Here is a 23390-nt window from a genome sequence, read left to right as displayed (position 1 = left end):
TGGCAGCGGTGCAAGTGGGGCTGTCACTGGCAGTGGGTGTGAGAGGTGGCTGCTGGCCCTGATCGCCCCTCAGGAGCAGGGGGGGCGTGGAAAAGCCCTGAGGGGCAAACAGGGCCAGCAGCTGCCGGCAGGTGTGAGCAGGGCCAGCACTGGCAGCAGGTGCGAGCACTGGGTGGGACCACAGTGCATGGGAGTAAAGAATTTTCAGTAACCACCAGAGGCTCGTCCAGATGACAGCGACTGGTGCCCTGCCTAGGACTGGTACCCCCACTCACTGCTCCACCATCCTGCCACGGCTGACGCCCACCATGTTCCGTTTTCTGCTGCCTGTTGCCGATGCCCACCATGTTCTGTGCACGCCCCCTCGGGGTCAGTGCACGTCATAGCGACCGGTTGTGTGGTTGTTCTGCCATTTGGTCTATTTGCATATTAGCCTTTTATTGTATAAGATGAGGCAGACAGAAAGAAATCTAGCAAAGCCTGTGTGTGAAACTTCCCACTGTCTCTGGGTGGCCCACCAAGAATTTGTTTACATGTTTGCTCTCTCTTCTACCTGCAAATAACCTGCTTTCTCTTTAAAATCCCAGAACCCTGCCTCCCTCTCCTTTTTCCAGAACTGCCCAATTCACCCTTGAGTCTCATATTCTTATGGCACCACTGCATGGACATCTGTAATAAATTTTGGACATTTTCTCCTGTTAATCTGTCTCATGTTAATTTTATTATTAGTCCAGCTAGAAGATCTTAGAAGGTGGGAGGAAAATTATTTTTGTGACTCCACAAGTCCTAAATCCCTTTCCTCAATAAGTATAGTGACCAGTTTTGTTGTTGGTGGAAAACAGGCTCTTCCACGAGATGGTGAGAAGAGCATTTCACTGGTCCACGCATGGGAGATTGTGGTGTGGCAAGGTTTATTAGTGATGCAAAATCAAAGGAGTTCCTCTCTTGGATTTTCAATGTCTGATCTCCATCCATCTGGCCATGAAAAAAGTCCAACTGTCTTAAGCAAGGCCATGACAAAGGTGAGTGTCCAGTTTCTGCTTCATATTAAAGCTAGTCCTTTTGGAGACCATGTGGTCTGCTGCCCCGTCTCCCCCAGCTGCTAGACCCGCATGGTCACATGTTCCTGGAAGGAGGGAGGGGGGTTTGCCAATGAATGGGGCAAGTGTGGGTCATGAAGTGAAAGGCGTTTGGGGAGAGGGAGAGAGAGATGGGGGGAGAGAGAAAGAGGGGAAGAGGAAGAGAGAGAGGGAGGGAAAGAAAGAGAGAGGGGGGAGAGGAAGAGAGAGAGAGAGAGAGGGAGACAGAGAGAGGGAGACAGAGAGTGCGTGCTCTCTTTGTGTTCTGGGATTATAACCAGGAGCTTTTTCCAAGTAACCAATCATCTTCCCAAGCTTTTTCGGGTTTGCATTGGGTCAATGATCTTTTTCCTAGGCTAGACTGACAGTACTCATTTTGACTTCTATTGCACAGCCCCCGCCCCCCAAAAAATTAATCTGTGGGGAACAGGAGGTGTGAAGCTGTAGCTTCCTAGTGGAGCACACAGGCCTCCGCTCCCCAGCTGACGGTGCTCAACAATGTCTGACTCCCTTGCTCTCTTCCTGTTAATATCTAGCTAACTTCAGTAACAGTTTTACTGCACAAAGTATTATTTAACTCAGGTTATTTTTAAAATTTGAATTAGCATATAATTTTTAGTGAAAGAAAACATTAACATAAGCTTCCCCCCCCCCCCCCCGTGACCTTGAGACTTAAAGGGAATGAAGCTCAAATTAGTAAAATTTTCAGTACGGCTATATCTAACATGGAACTTAGTAATTATTATGATTTTTATTAAAAAGTATCTTTTATTTGGAGAATATATGAAAGCCTCTGATCCACATTACATTTTATAGATTTCCAGATCTCTATCTTCTAAGAAACAAAAGAACATGTCCCTTTAAGAAACTAAAAAGTTTTAGTGTGTTTTTTTTTTAATTTTACAATCCTAAAACATTTTTTTTAAAGGTCAGCTATCACATTCACAACTGCTAGTACTTTTTAGAACATATGGGGCCTGATGTACTTCAAAAGCAAGGATAGAACTCATTTGGAAATGGTAAGAAATTTGTGAAAATGTTGTATTTTTCATCTTTTACTTTCATTATCATGTATGTCTTATTTTAAAAATGCATTTGACAATTTCATTACCTCATTTCTTAAAAATTCAAAGGGCAATGATATATTAAACACAAAAGCTTAACTTCCAAACTCGCTGCTAGCCTTTTCAGAAGGGCTCATTGAGCCAGGAAGGACCAGGTTCCGGGGCATGAAGTCTAGACCAGCGGTCGCCAACCAGCGGTCCACTGGTGGCCCATGAGGTCCAAAAGGTTGGCGACCGCTGGTCTAGACCACCAGCGGCAGTGGCTGCAGCACCAGTGGGAAAGGCAACATGCCCACCGGCCCGGAGTTGGGGAGCACTTTCATACATTACGTTTTGGGGAAGGAAGATATAAGTTGTTCTATAATAATTTACATTGGCTACAGATAAAGGGGATGGGATAAGGTGAGGGGGGCGTGTTCAGACAGGTGCAAAGTCCATAAGGAAGAAGTGCTTGCTACTTTGGGCTGGTTGCAGGCAATATCCCGTCAAGTTCGGGTATAAGGAAGAATCGGCAGCTCCTGAGGTTCGGTGGCACCTGGCTATTCTCTTTCAGATAACTGTGGAGATAGCCACCTGGAAATTAACTCAAACTAAGGAATGTGAGCAGTCTTATTGCCTGGTCCCCAGCTATTAATAGGCAAACCGACTAAATGCTCGGTCTCTTTCTCTCATGCTCCCGCCTCCATAATTTAATTTAAACATCTCAGAATTTTTTTTCCTGGTCAGTTTTTAAATTATTTCCCAACTCTGATAAGAATTCCTCTTTTACTTCTACTAAGCATTTTAGAAATACACTTAACTTTTTTAGTCACCAGATTTAAAAATATTACTGTGTCTGATAGCTTGACATATTCACTATGGTTTGAAATTCAGACTAAAAGTATTGTGGAAGGCAACAGAGATGGATTCTACAAATGCCTATGTTCATTTCCTTTCAAATGCTTAGAGCAGGAACAGGAGGCAGCTACTGCAGGGCCACTGAACCGATGCCTGAAGATGCCGCAAAAATGTTTCCTAAAGCTTAGTAAGCAGCAACAAAGTTATAAGCAAATGTACCTAGTTTCAGAAATCATTTACAAGTTAAATGCCACCTTATAAACTGTTGCAAAGTTTAGAAATTTAAGAAAGAACCTCACCTACCTCCACACTTAGAGGCTGTTTATATGTAAATCCAGGAATGTTAGCTTACAGAAAAACAGTGAAAGCAAAAGGTTTGTGCAACATGATTTTTACTGATTTTCCTGGGAAAGGAAAAAGGGATTTGGGGACAATAAATTTCATATTGCCACCTTACACTTTCAAAGTTATAAATTTTAGTTTTAGGGCATTTAGTTTTGCATACACTGTGTTCTTTCAAGTAAGTCTTTCCAAATCTTTGCTTACATAAGCAGTTGGAAACTGGAATAACTGAACTAGTTATGCAATGTTGTTTAGCAACCAGGACAAACGGTTGCCACAACATCCGTGGAGACATTCTCTCTGTATCTCCAAGTTTACTCTTTATACGTCCCTGTGTTTTGTCAACACATTAATATTTTTCAGATAGCATATTCCATATGACAACCTCCATGAAATGTAAAACCCTTTTCTTCCTAAAAGTAGACTTATGCAAAAATCTTTCCAAAGGGAAACCAATACACTCTGCTGAAAAATACGAATCTAAATGACATCTAGGAAGGGGTGTGTTTTACCACTTTACTTCCCAAAGGCACAGAAACAGAAGAGTACCTCTTGCACTGATTCAGCTCCTCACTTCACTGATCTCAGAAAAGAAGATAGAAACACCACTGTTCTTTTCCTCTCAGCAACCCCCTGGCAAACAAGGCCAAACCAGGAGATTATCTGGGCCATCCTGAGATTACTCAGGGTTACACCGTATTGTCCCTGGGGAAAGGGCATAGGGAATCCCACTGCTGACATCCAATCTGTCAGGAAATCCTCTTGGCTCTGCCTTCAAAATACATCCAGAATTCCATCACTTAGCATCACCTCCTCTGCGAGCACCCCAGGTCATTGCCTCCTGTCTGAGTATTTCACTAGCTTTCTAATTGGGTCCCCCCCCTCCCCCGTTCCCTGTCCACTACCCCCCACCACCCCCCGCCAATTCTCCACACAGTAGCCAAAGTGAAGCTTTAAAACATGTCAGATCAGTCCCTCCTCTGAAGGTGACCCTCGGTGATTCCTATCTCACTCTCCATCTGGCCATCTAGCATTGCTCCTGCTTGCCTGCTCTTTCCGGACATTCACGTGACGTGTTCCCTTCATTCCTTCAGTCCTTTACTCAAATGTCACCACAACATGATTCTTGTCTTGGCCCTCTATCTAAAACACACCCGCTTCCTGCCTGCCCGCAGCGCTTTTTCCATCTTTGCATTTTTTGGTCTACTTTACTATACAGTCTATTTTTAAATTTGTGAATTGCTTGCCTCCCCCACCAGAATTTGAATGTAGTCTTCTCAAGGGCAGGTGTTTTTCTTTTGTTCACGAGAATAGTAAGTGACACAGAATAGTTACTCAAGAAATACTGACTGAGAGCCAAAAATGTGAGTGGCCATGCTCCCTGCAGTCTGCCACATCCATTACCCATTGAGTTAAGTAACCTAAAGATCCCAAGCTAGACTGATGCACTTTTACTACCACGTTGTAGTTTCAATTACTTTTTTTGTTTTGTTCTGTTAATTCTCACCTGAGTATATATATTTTTTCCACTGATTTTTAGAGAGAGTGGAAGGGAGGGAGGGAGGAAGGGGAGGGGGGGGGGAGATGTGGGAGAGACACATCAATTGGCTTCCTCCCACACACACCCCACTGGGGTGGGCATCTAACCTGCAACCCAGGTACGTATCCTTGACTGGGAATCTTCAGTGCAAGGGCCGACACTCTAACCACTGAGCAGACCGGCCAGGGCCCAATTGCTTTGGAGGCATCTAATTATACCTTGCTGTTCCCACCTAGAATGCCCCTATCAAAAGTCGACCCATCTATGGTCAGGACAAGAATTGGCCAAAGGTTTTCTTCTAGGGAAATCCTTGTTTCCTCCAGTCCATTAATGGTCTTTTCTGAATACTCCCATTAGCAAACTTTCAATTGACAATCACGTACACTTGGCAATCTAGTATACTGAAACTGGCACTTGTTTCCTACACTGTTATTTCTGCCTGGTGAGGTTGGACATTTCTTGAGGTCAGGTGGTCAGCCTGAGTCCCCTCCACATCTCATGCAATTCCTTCATGCAGTATGGCTTTAAGAATTTTGATTGATGAACAGCAAAAAACTGTAGACACTGATATTCTTCTACGATGTAATTGCAAATTCTCCATTTATTGCAGAGAATTCATTTGACCTGAAATACTGTCCCTAATTCTAAAGAAAGGTATACACATTATATTCATATTCTCTACACAGTGGCCAGAATGAAGATGAGAACACTGTTTCAGTTCTCTGAGAAGACTGCAGTGTTTTGACAATCAGAGCAACATTGGCAAGATTGTCAATTTCATTTTGTTCATTTATAGGACAAATAACAAAATTAACACTTCAAAACTTAGGAATATGGTTTATCTAAATATAAAAACATTTAAATAATTCTAGAGTATTATGAATAAATTTTATTTCCAGTCCGCATTTTTTAAAACACTTTATGTTAGGATACAGAAGAGGAATTCTCATTTTGCTGCTTGCCTTTTGGGTGGGGTGGGGGGATACTGGAACATCTTATGAAGCTATAGCATGTCAATAAATGCCCTTGTACAATTTTGATGACAAAACCCTGGTCTCATTGTAACTGAATATTTGAAAATAATAAAAAGATTCACTGGATTCTTTAATTAAATAATCTTTAAAAAATCAGTATATAAGTGACAACATAATCACAATAAAGATTAAAAAATTTGAGATCCATATTATTAGACTATGTCTATATGACAGCCAGTATATGCCTCTACAGAAACACTATTTTACACACAAAGCTTTAAAAATGCAGACTGGTAACAGCTTATTTTGACCCCAAAATATTGTATCAAACTTATTGCCTGGCATTAGAGGTATATGTGCAAGCCACAAAAATACCAATTGGCACACTGCATGCCATAATTCCTTCTGTATAGCAAAAAGGCATCAGAGTGTAGGTAAGATATCAGTACACTTAGATCTTCAACTCATCCTGCACATAATATTAACTCAAGCCAAAGTAGAAATGGAAACCAACTGTTTCTTATACCACAACAAACCTGCTTTTATCCTAAGAAATTTGACGAATTAAGGTTTAAAGAGTAATCTTTTTATGTCCCATCTTGATTAAATGAATTTCTAAGGAAAACTTCTTCCAGTTTACAAAAACCAAACAAATCCCAAAATAAACAATAACCACAATAACAAAAGCCAAACCCACCTTTAAGCACTGCTCTTATTGAATTCCAATAGTTCTCTGAGTTTTTAAATTATAATCACAGGCAAAGTCCACACCATAAATATTTAATGCAAATATGCTTCATGCCAGAGCAGAAACAAATCTCCCTCACAGTTGTGTCTGATTTGTTGTGGAGAAGCCAAAGAAAAGCAGTTAAGGCACAGACGACAGAGTATGAATTACTTACCAGTAGATAAACGGGAAAGCAAACAGTTCAAAGTGATTTCACTTTAGTTTTCTAACCAATTACCTATCACTGAGCTAAAAATATTACATATACACATTGAAGAGCCAACTTGGATGTGAGAAGATATTTGCAAATGATTATCCAATAAGGGGTTAATATCCAAAATACATAAGGAACTCATACAACCTGACACCAAAAACAAAAACAAATTAACAATCCACCTGAATAGACATTTCTACCCAGAGGGCATACAGATGGCCAGCAGACATATGAGAAGATGCGCAATATCACTAATCATTAGGGAAATGCAAATTAAAACCACAATGAGCTATCACCTCACACCTGTCAGAGTGGCTATCATCACTAAATCAACAAATAACAAGTGCTGGAGAGGATGTGGAGAAAAGGAAACCCTTGAGTGCACTGCTGGTGGGATTGTAAATTAGTGTAGCCACTACAGAAAACAGTATGGAGATTCCTGAAAATATTAAAAATAGAGCTGCCATATGGTCCTGAAATTCCACTTCTGGGTATTTATCGAAAAGAAATAAAAACATTAATTTGAAAAGATATACGCACCTCTATGTTCACTGCAGCATATATATGTGTGTGTGTATATATATATATATATATCCAGGAGTCGTGCTATACCTTGCCTGGGGGCAAGCAGTGATCTTCCAGATTATAAAAGAATATGCCTAGATGGGACTTCAAAAACCGAATCCCAAACCAATTTATAGCAACAAGTTTTTATCCTATGTTTTCTTGTCTGTTTTATTTTTATGTAGCATCAGGCACACAACTCAAAGTAACTGTGGAGTCTTCTTCCTTTTAGTACTTACATATTGGGTTGAACCATGGGAAATCACTGATATTAGCCCATTTTGCTTACAAAATGGCAATTTCACATAATTTAACCTAATATTATCCTCCCATGGATAATAATTATACTCTTTGGGCTTATTATTCTGTTTTGTATCACAACTGCAGATGTGTCATGTGTTTATTACACAGAATTGACCTCTAGACGTCCCACATAGACTGCATTCCCGAGTGAGGGGCCTATACCATAGACTTTGGCACCTGTGGATTACCATCCAAGGATGGACGACTCCCTGCTATCAACTGCTAGGTGGCAGTTACGCCACCTCCGTGGCACCATCCACTGAGAACACATGGACTCCTCGGGCCATGAAGCTCTGCAAAGCTTGAAGGGTAATGGCAGCAAGAGTGAGTCTCAAAGTGTGGACTGTCTGCTAAGTCAGGAATGCCCAAATGTAGTCTAAGAAGCAGCACATCTCCAAACCACCTAGTTTTTGCTTCTCTCACTACAGGGACCAAACCCCAATCACCAGAATTTGTGAATTTCAGCACACCTTTCAGTAGTGACACCACCACAAGAGTGTCACCAAGACCATGCTACTCCTCTCATTTGTTCTTATGATTAGTTGCACTGACTAGCAGAATTGACGGCAACAATGATCAGCCTTGCAATGACTAACAGACTCAAATTGCTATGCTGAGACACTCCATTTTTGAAGACTTTGGATATACTGGGTAAATAAATTATCTGTATAGAATTTTTACAAACAAAATTGCAAGTATTAGGAATATTTTTGAATGTCTGCTTAGTCCACATGAAGGAATTAACCAAGGTAAACAACTGCTTTTAAGAGACTACAAGTAAGTGTAACACCTCTGAAAGGCAATTAACGAAGAAGAAAGTCTGTTCTGTGACAGCAAGTGAAATGTCATCTGGGTAGCACCTTGACAGGAGATGAAACAATGTGTATGGATTAGACTGAGTTTGAGGTCCTCAAAATGAAGGCTTTTAGGAAATTGGGCTGCTCCCCCTTGTGGCTATGTAGATACATTGTTAATATGACTTTTTGTATGAAGTTTTTCTATGCTAAAATGTTAGGCTACTTAGCCCACTTTTTATCACCTCTCTTTTACAGAAAAACGGATTGTGCCAAATACCGCAATGCCACTAAAATGTCAAAGAAAACTTACGGTGGTAGAATCAAAAGAAAGGATGTCCACAACAGGGGGCGTAGAGGTCCGCAAGTCAGTTACCTCAAGCTTTGGATTAATCTGTGTATATACATAAGAAAAGTTCATATTAGAAAGTTATACCATAAGAAACTGGAGGACATTTGTTCAACTTAGAGAACATTTCCTAATCTATTCTAAAATTAAAGTACATTGGTATATTCATTAACATGGATGTAAAAATTTAAAACAAAATATTAGCCTTTTGAATCTATCAATGTATAAGAAAAGATCATGACCAAGCTGAATTTATTCCAGAAATAAAAAGTTAATTTTACATTAGAAAATCAATATAATTCACCTAATAAGGGGATTTAAAAACAAAATAAAATGACCCACCTCAAAACGCAGAAAAAATCCTAGCCAGTTTATTAACACAACAAAAGGAAATAAAAGTTGTTAAGATGTAAGAATTGGAATAGAAGAAATAAAATTATATATTATATAATTGTCATCATATATTATATAATTGTCTATGGAGAAATCCCCAAAGAATCTACTGCTACATCATTAAAGCTAAAAGAAAGTCTACTAAATTGAAAATAAAAATAAACTGTATGTCTGCACTTCAAGATACTTAGAAATATAAATTTCAAAAAGATATTTACAATACCATAAAATAAATACATCAGAATCTATATATATAAAAGCCTATGCGACTGTTCGACCAGTAACTATGATGTGCAATGACCACCAGGGGACAGACACTCCAACCGGTAGGTTAGGTTGCTGCCAGGGCCCTGTCAGCCCCGAAACTGGTTCACCCGCACCCCAGACCCAGAGAGGAAGGTGGAGAGAGCCCAATTCCCTGTAGAATCGGCTGTGGGTTAGCTTGCTGCTGGGACCCTATTGGCCCCGACTCTGGTTCACCCACACCAGATTCCCTTTCAATGTGCACAAATCCATGCACCAGGCCACTAGTAAACATATAAAAATGGATATAACCTATACAGGAAAAAATAATCAAACTCATATAAAGACACAAAATAAAAAGTTCTAACATTAGGAGCTCAGATGGAGAGTCTTGTATGTACCAAAAATAAGTATAAAAGGAAAATGGTACCTCAAATCAACAGAGCAAAGATGATTTATAGTTGAGAAAACTGGCTCATTATATGGGCCTCTAATATACTACATACAAAGGTAGATAACATATCAACTAGAAATCTAAGTGTTATGTTGTTACAAAGTTAATAAAGATAAATATATAAGAATTAGAGGCCTGGTGCATGAAATTTGTGCATGGGGGGCATGTCCCTCAGCCCAGCCTGCACCCTCTCCAATCTGGGACCCCTTGAGGGATGTCCGACTACCCGTTTAGGCCTGATCCCGGTAGGGCCTAAACGGGATAGGGCCTTAACAGGCAGTTGGACATCCCTCTCACAATCCAGGACTGCTGGCTCCCAACTGTTCGCCTGCCTGCCTTCTTGATTGCCCCTTCAGATTACTTCTGCCTGCCAGCCTGATCACCCCCTAACCACTCCCCTACCAGCCTGATTGATGCCTGACTGCTCCCCTACCAGCCTGATTGCCCCTAACTGTCCTCCCCTGCAGGCCTGGTCATGCCCAACTGCCCTCCCCTGCAGGCCTGGTCCCCCCCAACTGCTCTCCCCTGCAGGCCTGGGTCCCCCCCAACTGCCCTTCCCTGCAGGCCCGGTTGCCCCCAACTTCTCTCCTCTGCCAGCCTGGTCACCCCTAACTGCCCTCCCCTGCAGGCTTGATTGCCCCCAACCGCCCTCCCTTGCAGGCCTAGTCCCTCCCAAATGCCCTCCCCTGCTGGCCATCTTGTGGTGGCCATCTTGTGTCCACATGGGGGCAGCCATCTTGTGTGTTGGAGTGATGGTCAATTTGCATATTACTCTTTTATTAGATAGGATAGAGGCCTGGTGCATGGGTGGGGGCCGGCTGGTTTGCCCTGAAGGGTGTCTCAGATCAGGGTTGGGGTTCCCTTGGGGTGTGGGGTGGCCTGGGCGAGGGGCCTGTGGTGGTTTGCAGGCTGGCCACCCCCCGGTGACCCAAGGGGAGGCCCTGGTATCTGGGATTTATCTATCTTCTATAACTGAAACATTGTAGCCTTGAGTGGAGGCCATGGTCAACCAGGGCAGGCGAGATACTTTGCTTCCTCCATTGCCAGGGGCAACCCAAGCCTCCTGCTCTCTCCAGCTCTGTGGCTGCTGCCATTTTTGTTGGGATTTATTTATCTTCTATAATTGAAACTTTGTAGCCTTGAGTGAAGGCCAGGGCCGGCCAGGGCAGGCGGGAAGCTTGGCTTCCTCCATTGCCAGGGAAACCCAAGCCTCCTGCTCGCTCCGTGGCCGCAGCCATCTTGGTTGGGTCAATTTGCATACTCGCTCCTGATTGGCTGGTGGGCGTGGCTGGTGGGCGTAGCGGCAGTATGGTCAATTTGCATGTTTCTCTTTTATTAGTGTAGATATCTTTGCAACCCAGGGTCGAGAAGGACTACTAATACTTACACAAAAGCTGCAAAAGCAAAACCACAAGGAAAAAAAATATATTAATGAATCTGATTATATCAAAAGTAAGGATTTCTGTTTAACAATGAACATCACAAAGTTAACACTCAGATGATGGAACAGAAGGAGGTAGTGTGATGTCTGAAACTAAAAAAGGGCAAATATCTAAAATCCTTAAGAAAAACCTACATACAAATCAATGTGAAAAATACATAAATCCCAAGAAAAAAATTATAGGAAAGAAAACCTGACAGCTAAGCAGCATATAAAGAGATTTTCAGAAACGTTAGTAATTAGAAAAGATTAAAGCAAAATAGTACTTGACACCTATTAAACAGCCAATACTTGAAAGCTCAATGACGCCAACATCAATATAAGCATTGTTTGTAATGTAAAGAAGAAAAAATAACCATGGCCGAAAACCCCAAATGTTCATCAACAGTAGGGTAGATACATAAATCATGGAGATTACTACTGTGGTAAATTCATCAGAATCCCACATAGCAGTGAAAGGAATGAATTACAACTACAGGCAACAATATGTAAATGTACGAATTCAGAGTGCATACATGATTCTCAGGATTTTAATATTACATTAAAAAGCAGATTACAGAAAAATATACTCAGTATGATTTCATTTGTATAAAGTTTAAAACCATCAAACCATACTTTTGTATGAAATATAATACTTTGTTTTAAAAAAGCAAAGAAATAATTAACTAGAGTGGCGACTACTTTTGAGGGAGGTTTTTTCCGAATTTGAGAAAATTAAACCACATCACCACGAACTATTTATTACACATTATGAATAGAAGCAGAACTTGTTATGAAATGAATGACAGGAGTAAGGACTCTGAAGAACTGCAAAGAAGAACCTGTTATCTGAGCACCTGGTGAGAAAGGCCTTCTATGGAGGACACAGAGCTGAAGATGGCTCCTTCACAGAAGGTTTCAAAAACACACACACAGAGAAAACACAACAATGAGGTAAGAAACATTTCTGGGCAGAGAGGTGAATGCTGACTTTTGCACAGGGTAGCAATAAAAGAGGTTGGCAAAGGTCAAATTGTGAAGGGTGGAATTTGGGAAGGCACAAACAAACTGGAAGCTAAAATGTGCTTTAGAAAGATTAATGGGACAGAGACATGCAGAGTATCAAGAATAAAGCAGGGATAAGAGTGAGGACTCCATTGTAACAGTCCTGGGCAGTGGAGGTGAGGGCTGGGCCAGAGGTTAGAGGAGTGGAATGATTTTAAAAGCACTTATCCTATTTGAAGGGTATAGCTGTAGTTTTGGAAACATGAAGAAACTTTTATAGTTATTTAGCCTATTGTGTTAGAGGCAGAGGTACACACACCCAGTAATCGCCATGCTACAGTAAAGAAAAGATTACAACTTCAGGGTGAGAAGGGGGACTAGCCTCTCAACACCCATGTTCCTTCCTGGCTGTCCACAGAGCAGAACACACAGCCCCATCCTATGAGCTCTGAGCCAGAGATAAAGCGCAAGACAAGAGTTCTGAGGATGACAGCGTTCCTTTCCATCTTAAGACAAGCTGTCCTAAGAAACTGCTTGCAAACATTCTATTCTTTTTCATCTACTGCCACCTAGTGTAGATATGAAATTGGTTACCTATGAAAAATACAATCTGGCTTTACCACCTGAACCTGGAACTGCTCTAAAAATCTAAATCACGTGGAAATAAATGGTCAGCATCTCTCATGGAGAAATCCTTGAGCTGATACAAGTTGGGAAACTGTTGATGTAACAGCATTTTATTGTATTGTGGCACAAGTTGCTGTCATATACATTAAACAGAGCAGGAAATTCTTATTAAGCAAAATTTTACATTCCTCTCCATAATGAAAATATGCTAGGGATGTAGGGGGAAGGGTAATAGTCACAGTTAAGTTCTTTGCTAGCTAACCTTCAGGAATACCAACACTACCTTCCAGCTTTCCATTTTTATTAAAAGGAGAAACCTTTAATAATTAGTTGCCTCGAAATGAAGTGAGCCCTTATGAGAGGCTGAATGCTCTATCACTGAACACAGGGCATATAATTGAGAGATTCATGCCAGAGGGAGAGGTTAGTCTATATGACCTCAGAGGGTGAGAACCCCACTCTGAGGTTCTCTGTATCCATCATACTTAGGAATCCATGAACACAAACACTGCTACTAACAAATTCGGAAGGGCAAGGAATCTGCCCACTTTGTCCCCTGTTGCACACTCTAAAGCTACTACAATGTCCAACACATAGATACTTAATATGTTAACTTTGATTATACTGAGGCATTACATCAAAATGGTTAAAAGTACAGAATGGAACCAGAGTGCCTGGGTTGAATTCTAGGGTTCCCACCTACTAGCTTTTTTTTTTTTTTTAATATATTTTATTAATTTATTACAGAGAGGAAGAGAGAGGGATAGAGAGTTAGAAACATGGGTGAGAGAGAAACATCGATCAGCTGCCTCTTGCACACCCCGTACTGGGGGTGTGCCCGCAACCAAGGTACATGCCCTTGACCGGAATCGAACCTGGGACCCTTGAGTCCGCAGGCCGACACTCTATCCACTGAGCCAAACCAGTTTCGGCCCCACCTACTAGCTTTATGATTTAACTGCACATGCCTCAATTTCTCATGGGATTAAAATGGTACTACATTATAGAGTTTGTAGGAAGATTAAATGACTTAATTTATGTGAAGGAATTAAAATAATGTTGTATGTATTAGATATTATTAGTATTATTATTATCATGTAATCTCTGAAGAACAATTCAATAATACAGAACAAAATAATATAGCCATATATACTCCAGCTATAACTAAAATACAGATTGGTAGAGAAATGTTATTTTTTTTTTTACCATAAATTATAATGTTTTCTACCTTAATACAAGATTGAAATAAAGCTCAATCTCGGACCTGAAGACTTAAATTGATCACTTGTAGTTTTCAACAATGAATCATGTCCAGATTTTTATACAAATATTTGGTTATGTTACAAGAAGTTTTCCTTCCTACTAAATATCATACAAAATTTCCAATGCAATTTATAGATTAAGATAGTCTTAAATAGCCATTATAAAATTAAAAGCCAATGGAGCAATTATTTTATTAATACTTTTAAACTGATTAACCACCATTCATTCCTATAATATTCTACAATTCTCCCAGAATAACTATTTTGATGCCTTACTGTCACCAAGATCTAACACCATCCCTTAGAATGACTCTATTATCTTCCAATGAAAATATGCACAAGAGTCGGGGATTGCTCAGGATAAAGGGTCATGCACTCACATTAAGTTCCTTCTCCAAGATGTGAAGTCTGCTTTTGTTTGGGAGCAGGGCTGGGCAATTTATAGTAGCTCCTAACAGCTTGAAAGAAGAAAGTCAGCATGACCTAGTGATGTGCCATAGCACAGTGTGGGCAGGGCTAAGGCACATTATTTAGAAATTAGGTTTCTTTCCCACTAAAAAAAGAAAGAAGTTGTTCTCATGTTTTTAATTAAGATGGAGTGCCTAGGACAGAAGTGCTACAAAGGATCTGCAGTTAGCTCAACAGAGAGGACACAGGAGGGGTCTACTTCACACAGCGGGGTAAGGATTTTATGCCTCATACCTTCTTTCATGTGACCTTCTTCTCTCATGTATTCTAAAAGCAAACTGCTATCACCCTGTCTACCCATGTAGAAATTAGTACTTTATTTAGTCAGCTAGTACCCAACATCTAAGACTCCACAGGATCCCCCACCTTCAAAGGAGTGGAGCACTTTAGGCTGGAAAATGGGTGTTTTTTGCAAAAAAGGCCAAATAATCTCACCCAGAAGACTGAAATTATGCAATTCAAATGAGCTTCATGGAAAACAGAATAAAATTAAATCACAGAAATACTATGTTGCTTCAAACTTGGAAAGGAAACTTTCATGGTTACTGCAAAAAGAAAAAGTTAGTGAAATTAATCAGATTATAGATACCATTTATTCCATATCCTCTCATAATACATTTTTGTTCTTTTAATCATGAATTCCAACCTCAAAAACATCTTTTGCTAATTTTCAAACATTTCCAAAGTAACATGTAAGTTGAGTTTGCCTAAATATTTGAAAAATAATTCAATCCACAAAATTAGTCTTTTCAAAGTAAAATTTACTTAATCTAAATGAACAGACTGCATAATATCTAGTCTGATTCATACTATTCTATTCTAGGTGATATTTAAAGTGTTTAAAAATAATTAGATATTTAATATTTGTTAATAATATTAAATATGTTCTCTATCTAGAAAACTTGTTTTTATTATAAGAGATTTTTTAAAGTTGTTTTAAAAACTTTTTGTTAATCCTCACTCAAGGATATTTTTCCATTGATTTGTAGAGAGTGGAAGGAAGGGGGAGAGACAGAGAGAGACACATCAATTGGTTGTTTCCCGCACCAGGGATGGAGCCTGCAACAGAGGTACGTGCCCTTGACCAGAACCCAGGAATCTCTAGTCTGAGGGCCAAGGTAAGAGATTTAAAAAAAAATTAAACAACTGTTCATATGCAGAATCCTATCACTTCTCTGGTATTTTATATTACAGAATATGAAGGTATTTTACAAATGTTCATTATGTACTTAATTTAAGCAACCATGAGTGCTTATAGGTAATTTAAAGTAGGTATATTCAGGCTGACTTTCTTAAGGCCACAAATATAATTCAGTCACAGTGCTTAACATTCTGTAAGTGAACTCTGATTCCAAGATGAAAAGTCAGCTTTTAATAGGATTTTAAGTGTATATGTGAAAAATACGGTTGAGCGTGCCTTGCATGGCCTGGGTCATCCTGACCTTGCCATACAGAGCAACTGGCCAGTTCACTGCTTTCTGGCTGCAGTAAGAGCAGAGCTACTCAGACAACTTGTTGATGTTTTGAAGAAGGGTCAGCACTCTTAAATGGCCTGGGACTGGCAGTAAATCACAGAGAAAATGGCTTGAAGTGCCAGCACTGAGGTAGTGTGGAGTCATGGAAATAGCACTGAATTAGGAGTAAGCAGAGCAGAGCTCAGCCTGCAGCCCAGCCAGCCATCCCTGTGAAAAGGTGGCCGGGCAGATGACAGGGCAGCAACTACATGGATGGTTAGGCTCAGTCACACCACAGTAATGCTAGAACAGAAAACACGGAGAGTGTTAGCAAAACCAGCTGGAGTTAAACAAGGAAAGGGAAGACAAATTAAAATATATTTCACATATATTTTATGTGAATACTTGTAATCATAGGGGATCAAAATACATCTATCATTATAGAAACTAAAATACAAATGTGATGAGCCACAAATTACATTATATACTTTCAAAAAAATAATAGTAGTAGTAAAGCATAATGTAAATACTTTATTTAGAAGAACTGGAAAGAAGGTCAAAATTGGAAAGGACCAAAATTATATCAAAGAACTGAAAATAAACATTACCAAGGAAAAACCAGGATAGAAATCCCCAAATATGGCTAGATTAAACAAAATATAGACAATAGTCCAAAAAACTTAAAAAGTTTTAAAAATTTGCACTTAGGAATTCAAAATATTTACTCTAAAAGCAAAGAGAGGCTCTGTTAATGATAAAAAATTCAGATGAATGGGAAATAATGATTTAATATTAACTCTTGGAAGAGAAAGGGGCTTATGGAGAATCATGCAAAATGGAAAGTATTGAGCAATGATGATTTTTTTTTCTTTGAAGAGAGAACATTTAAATCTATAGCACTTAAAGAAACTTGTCAACAAAAAAACACATCTAAATAATTATATATTTAAAAATATATGTAAGCAAATAGTAAAATAGTATCAATTATTAGGTTTAATGCCCAAATCTCTTCTTTTTATTGCCCATAAGATTTTCTTCTTTGTTATAAAAGGACTTCAAGATTCTTATTTCAATAACTGTCATAATAAGTATTGTCCGTTAGCACTATTCTCATGGCAGCCATCACATGAGCTCCCTACACATGTCTAGAATAAGAAACTTGTTCAGACTTCAGTCACCAAAGCCTTAGATTTGACATTTCCTATTACTATTAACACAGTTTTTAAGTTTTATTTCTAAGTCTTCAAGAAGCAAATATGAGAGGCTTTAGATCTATTACATACTATCATACTTAAAGTTTTACTAGTAAAAATAATTGTTTCTCAAAGTTCCGCTGTTGTAAGGCAGAACTAGGTTTCTGTAATTAAGTATGATTTCAAGCATCTAGTTGACCAGTAGCCCCAAAATCTGCACTTACAAACAGCAGGACAAAGATGTACAAAGGACTCACTTCAACAGTCTCGACTTTCCCCTCATGGGAATGTGGCGTTCTTGGATAGATGTCAAAAAGATGTGGTGGTGAATCAAAATGTAACCTTTTGAGATTTCTTTTAAGAACATCTTTAGAACTCAGTTCATCAAAGTTAGTCCTCCATAATAAAACCTGTTAAAAAATTAAACAAGTTGGCAATTTATTGACTTGCATATACAAGCAATAGAACTGATTAAAAAAATGAATATACGAAATTGCCTTTCAAAATAGGAAGACTAGATAAATATTTCAATAACATTACTACTTCTCAATACTTTTTTAAGGGTGTGAGATTTAGCTGTTTGAATTGCCTTCATGTCATTTAAAATTCATATTAAGAAAATAATATTACCTTAAAATCCTCTTTGTTTCCTAAAGCCCAAAACCATGTTGTCCACCTTATTCAATAAATCTGACTATGAATGACTTTTGGCTATTTTAAGTAAATGCAAACTTGCTGCATAAACAATTTATATTTACAATCCTCAAGCTTTAACATTTCAAACACAAGATACAGACAAAATATTAGGCAACAATTCAAGTGCAAGTGCCACATTAATATTTGGCATACAACAAGTGTCAATTACATGTAGAAGTGTAAAGACAAGCAAAGAAAATAACTGCTATTTGAGTTCCAAGAATTATCAAAACTGTCACGATTTCAGCTATGAAATAGCAGACGTCCTGGCATTAAGATAAAATATAAATTCATTAATATTCATTGGAACATATACAAACGAACTGGTTGTAAAAATCTGTGCTGAGGTCTTGGATTCCTTTGCCCTAACCTAATCAAAGAGGGAGCTGAAAGATGTACAAACCTGCATATCTGCGCCTCCTGATGAAAATAGTTCTCCACCTTTTGAAAATGAAACAGTAAAGACAGGTCCCTAAGATATAAATGGAGATAAAAGAAATGTTACTTGGTGATGTTTTCTCATGGCCAAGCGTACTGTGAATATTAATTTTTTTCTAATTTATATAGACTATTGATGCAATAAGTCTGAGAGAACATATCTAACTGCTAGCAACTAATGCAGGTAGAGTGAAGGTAATCAAAGAACCAACCCAATTATATCAAAACACATATAAATGATATTAAATGAAAAAGAAATTATAATAAAAATTTTAAAATACATTTTTTTTCCTTTTTAAAGAAGAGCTTGTACATGTGTAAGTTAACAAGAATTTCTGTTAAGACTGTCTGGCTTTGGACTCTTTATTCAACAAATCACTAGCAGAAACTAAATGATAACTCTGAGAGTGATAAGAATGAAGCTAAATGAAAAAAAGGCCATATTCCTGTTTTCTGACTTCAATAGGCTTCATTGAGTCGCCCTTCATGTGGGCAACAGTGAGCCACTAATATTTTTAAAAGCAGGATATAGATAGGAGGAGAGCTGTGATGAAAACTGATGTCACAAACACTTTGTAAAGCTTATGACTGTCTAACCACTATACCGTGTACCTGAAACTAAAACAAAATAATATTGAATGAAAATTGATGTTGCAATTGTGAGATGATGGATTGAAGTAAGAATGAATGGTTGGAGGCTAGTTAGGAAGTTACTGCAATTATTTGGGTGAGAGGTAATGAGAACTTGAAATTGAGCAATGATTGTGAAGTTGGACAAGACTACACTTGGCACAGTCACAACATGCATAGCCTCTAGGTCAACTTTTCAATCCAGATAAGAGTAATTATTTCTCATTTCAAAATATCAGTATATTCTGTTCTGTTAATGTGTCCTTAATCTATACAAGAAAACTTCTTAAAAAAACCTTATATTTTTTAAGTTGACAACCCCACAGATTTAGGTTACTGTAGCCCCAAAAACATCTTTTTCCTCCACATTGTGAAAAATTCCAGCTCTGTGTATAAATTTTTCTTCTAAAATATTGTTTATCTTTTTTTCTATTAATCTATTTCCATGGATATTTTAATCCTTGGCTACTTTTATTGGTTATTTATTCAGCTTAAATACACACATGAGCTGGTTCGTGTCTATTTCTGCTTCACACTAACACAGCTGCAGAGCAAATGACAAAGCAAGCAGGAAGCCAAGCAAGATATATGAAGGCAGAAAAAAACCCTTCTCCCCTAGACCACTGAGCCCATTCTATTTCTGGATATAAACTGCTTATACTTGGTTAAAAGGAAGTATCTAGTACTTTTTAAAAAGGATGCATTCTAAAAAATTTAGAGGCGTTTGAATATTTACCCAGAAAGGAGGATTAGTTTACATACTTTAAAAAGTTTTTCTTTAGTGTGTTATATGTGTGTGTGTGTGTGTGTGTAATTGAACAAGCTCAATAAATAGTACCTCACTTCCCCACTGGGTTCTAAACCAATTGAGAAATAAGACACAAAAAAATAAGGCATATGAGAGCCAAATATCACCTTTCTTACTGATAAAGGTTTGCAAAGAAAGAATGTGGCTTTATGTGTGCAAATGGGCTTTCTAGATCTGAATAACAGAATGAGTCAGATCTGAGTGCCCAGTCACAGGCAAGACTGGACAAGGGCAGGCCTCCCCACAGTAAGTATCAGAGGAAAAGTAAGGGCAGGCTTGCTTCCAAGAGCAGAAGTCACTGGGCTCTACTTGATAAATTTCTCCTTTTAACCTCACCAGACTAGTGAAAGAAATGATTGCAGGGGTGTAGGAGGCTGAGTGTCAGAGCTAGTGGGACAGCCTCCACATGAGAAGAAAGATCAGAGGTTGGGAAAAAATGTATCTATCACCACTTAGCCAGTTAAACCTAAACTACATCCTGATAAAGATAACAGTGAAAGATTAATTTAATGGCTATAAAAGATACATATTGATTTTGACAAGAATTACAATAAATATTATTTCTAAGAGTTGCTTCTGGAGGATAAAAGCATCATCTTGGAGACAAAAATATTTTTTATGACAGCAGCAATGTATGCTATACTTGGAAAAATAATAAAGGCATATAATAAAATGGATCAAAACTTTAAAATATGTATCATTTAAAAAACAAAAATCTCAGTATTAGTACCGAATGTCCTTGAAGTGTATATATGAGCCTTCCTTCTAGTAGATCCAGAATCTTAAGTGTACCATCTGAAGAAGCAGTGATGAGATAGTTACCCGAAGGATGGAATGATACACAATTAACTCCGCCACTGTGAACTGATTTGTAGAAAATAAAACAAAAATTGTTGAAAACAAAAATCAATTAAAGGCAATGTCTCCACAACACCAAATTTCTAAGTAGCTTACTAAAACAAATAAGTAGTTTGGCATCATATAGCTTGAGTATCCAGCTAATGAGAAAGAATAGCTTTCAATATGAGAATATGTCATGGAAACATGATCTTGTAAACCACATAACTAAAAGTCTTTAGATATATTACCAATACAATCAACAGTTAATTATTACCGGCTCACAAAAGGTATACAACCTTGCCTTAAGCTAAATTTAGTAATCAATTAGTAGCTTGGTAATAAGGGGTAGAGTGTGGAGATAACTAGTATATTTGGAGAAGGGCACAATCTTGCCAATTTGAGCAATCATTTCTCATTTCACCATCCTTCCAATAGGAGGCAGTATAACACAGTGATGGAAAGTGTAAACAGAAAGACCCAGGTCAATTTTCAATTCTTTTAGAAGGTCACTTAGCCTCTTTATGTCTCAATTTCCTTATTTTAAATGGGAGTAATAATAATACCGCCTCTTAGGGCTGTTGTGAAGATTTATCAGTGTAACAACGAGGTAAATATTACACTTATTAAGTCTGAGAAATGTGGACTTAATGTAAACTCAATATAAACCAAGAAATTGATTTATTTCTCTTTTAACTTGTATACATAGGCACAGTCAGATGTTGTTTTCTACCAGTTATAGCAAGTATTTGTGCCAATTTCTATCCCCGACTTCTCATAATTATATAATCTGAGTTACTCCAGCAAATAACCAGAGTTTGCAAGTCTCACAGTAATCTCTTTCTTTTTTCTTTATAGTCCTGGCATCATTTTTAAGGTGCCTCCACCTCCCTCTCCAATCTGGCATCTACCCCAGCTTCTCAGACCATGCTGCTGATGGGGGCTAACTGTTCTTTAGTCTGTTCAAAGGCAGCCTGTGACTCTTATTAAGAGGGCCAGACCACACTGAGAAGAATAGTCAGTTGAAGAGTTTCCCAGGAGTCCACTCAACAACTGAATTCTTTTGTTATAGAAACTGTACCTTGATAATGCTGGAGTAATTTGTTTAATCGTATATCCCAGATTTTCACAGTATGATCAGAACCTGCTGAAGCTATGCATGTACCATTAGGGCTAAAATCCACAAAATTTGCAAACCTAGGAGGAAAGGATAAGATGGTTTCATATTTTGATTTACTTTCATTTCTTTATTCGAACTGTAATAAATTAAATGTTCCCTTATTAAACCACATCACATAAATGCACAAATAGAATGGACTTACCCTACAGAATCTGAGAAATTACTGACACACTGCTTACTTGTGGTATCCCAAATTTTAATAGTTTTATCCTCACTACATGACACAATTAGTCTTCCATCGGGTGAAAATCTGAAAGCACAAGAAAGAAGATTGTTTCTGTGAAAGGCTCCTGATAATCACAATCACAGCCATCACACTCCCACCATACACAAGTCAGGCTGTACATATTAAATATTGGAGACCACTGTTACCACAACATGTAGCAAAGTCTTATTCTGCAATCACCATCTTTTCAACTAAAAATAAGCACGACTGCCGAAACCGGTTTGGCTCAGTGGATAGAGCGTCGGCCTGCAGACTGAAGGGTCCCAGGTTCGATTCCGGTCAAGGGCATGTACCTTGGTTGCGGGCACATCCCCAGTGGGGCGTGTGCAGGAGGCAGCTGATCGATGTTTCTCTCTCACCGATGTTTCTAACTCTCTATCCCTCTCCCTTCCTCTCTGTAAAAAAATCAATAAAATATATTTTAAAAAAGAAAAGTAAGTTTTAAAAAAAATAAGCACGACAAAGGACACTGATAGGCCATTAAAAGGTCAAATCACACTATATAGATTAACCAAGGCTCTTCTTCTTTCATTCTTTTATTTAAGTAATTTAGTTTTATGGCACCTGTTCTAGTTTTTTGGTTCATCTCTGCACTCCTTTCAAGCCAAGTACCTTGCCTTTTTCTTTTTTCTTTTTTTTGCCATGTACCTTGCTTTTTAAAATATCTTTATTTCTTTCTCCTATATCTGTCATTTTTTGGTGTTATCCATATGACCCAAGAGAGCCTTTATTGTTCATCCCTCCAACCCTGTAGTTAAGCTTTCTGTAAGAAAAGGACTTGTGTGTCTAGAATTAAAATTAAATGATATCATCAACAAAAGAACCAGCTCCCCAAACCTGTAAGTTCTGGGACATGAGGAGGCCAGAGAGCTCCACTGGACTGAAAGTAGGACAACTCATTAACATGGAATGGAAACTCCTTCATGGACACACCTATCATCCACATGCCCCATTAAAAAACAAAGGACAAAATTCTCACATGGCTTGTCTACTGTTTTTATGCGCTCCTTTCATTTTAAGATCCTTTTCAAAGTTTCCCCCTGCCCTAAGTGCCTTTTTAGAATAGAAAAGCAGAAGACAAAAAAAAATTTTTTTAGACTACTATAAATTATGAATAGTATTATTGTCATTAATATTTTAGTGATAACAAAACCCAAAAAAAGATGAATTTAGGTCACAGACTGATTATGTTTCAATCTTATTTGTATTTCCCTCTATGCCCAGATTACTATAAGTCATCAATTGTGGGTGTGGATTATAATTAAAGGC

The 23390-nt window shown here is 38.5% G+C and overlaps 1 protein-coding gene across 2 annotated transcripts in view; it reads right to left on the bottom strand.

Annotated features, from left to right (window-relative positions):
• The window catches only part of POC1B (POC1 centriolar protein B), a 105372-nt gene that overhangs the window by 42308 nt on the left and 39674 nt on the right, over positions 1-23390 (bottom strand). For both annotated transcript variants that reach the window (XM_008143782.3, XM_054718807.1), the window contains 6 exons: positions 22038-22145; positions 21797-21912; positions 20609-20742; positions 18406-18474; positions 17564-17716; positions 8752-8832 (listed from right to left, as the gene is read on the bottom strand). In XM_008143782.3, coding sequence (XP_008142004.1) covers positions 8752-8832; positions 17564-17716; positions 18406-18474; positions 20609-20742; positions 21797-21912; positions 22038-22145 — 661 coding nt within the window. The remainder of the gene's footprint in view (positions 1-8751; positions 8833-17563; positions 17717-18405; positions 18475-20608; positions 20743-21796; positions 21913-22037; positions 22146-23390) is intronic.

This window comes from Eptesicus fuscus, chromosome 7 (genome assembly GCF_027574615.1).
Source record: "Eptesicus fuscus isolate TK198812 chromosome 7, DD_ASM_mEF_20220401, whole genome shotgun sequence".
NCBI classification, from domain to species: Eukaryota; Metazoa; Chordata; class Mammalia; order Chiroptera; family Vespertilionidae; genus Eptesicus; species Eptesicus fuscus.
Note: the sequence above shows the minus strand (reverse complement) of the source record. Positions and strands in the feature narration are given on the sequence as shown.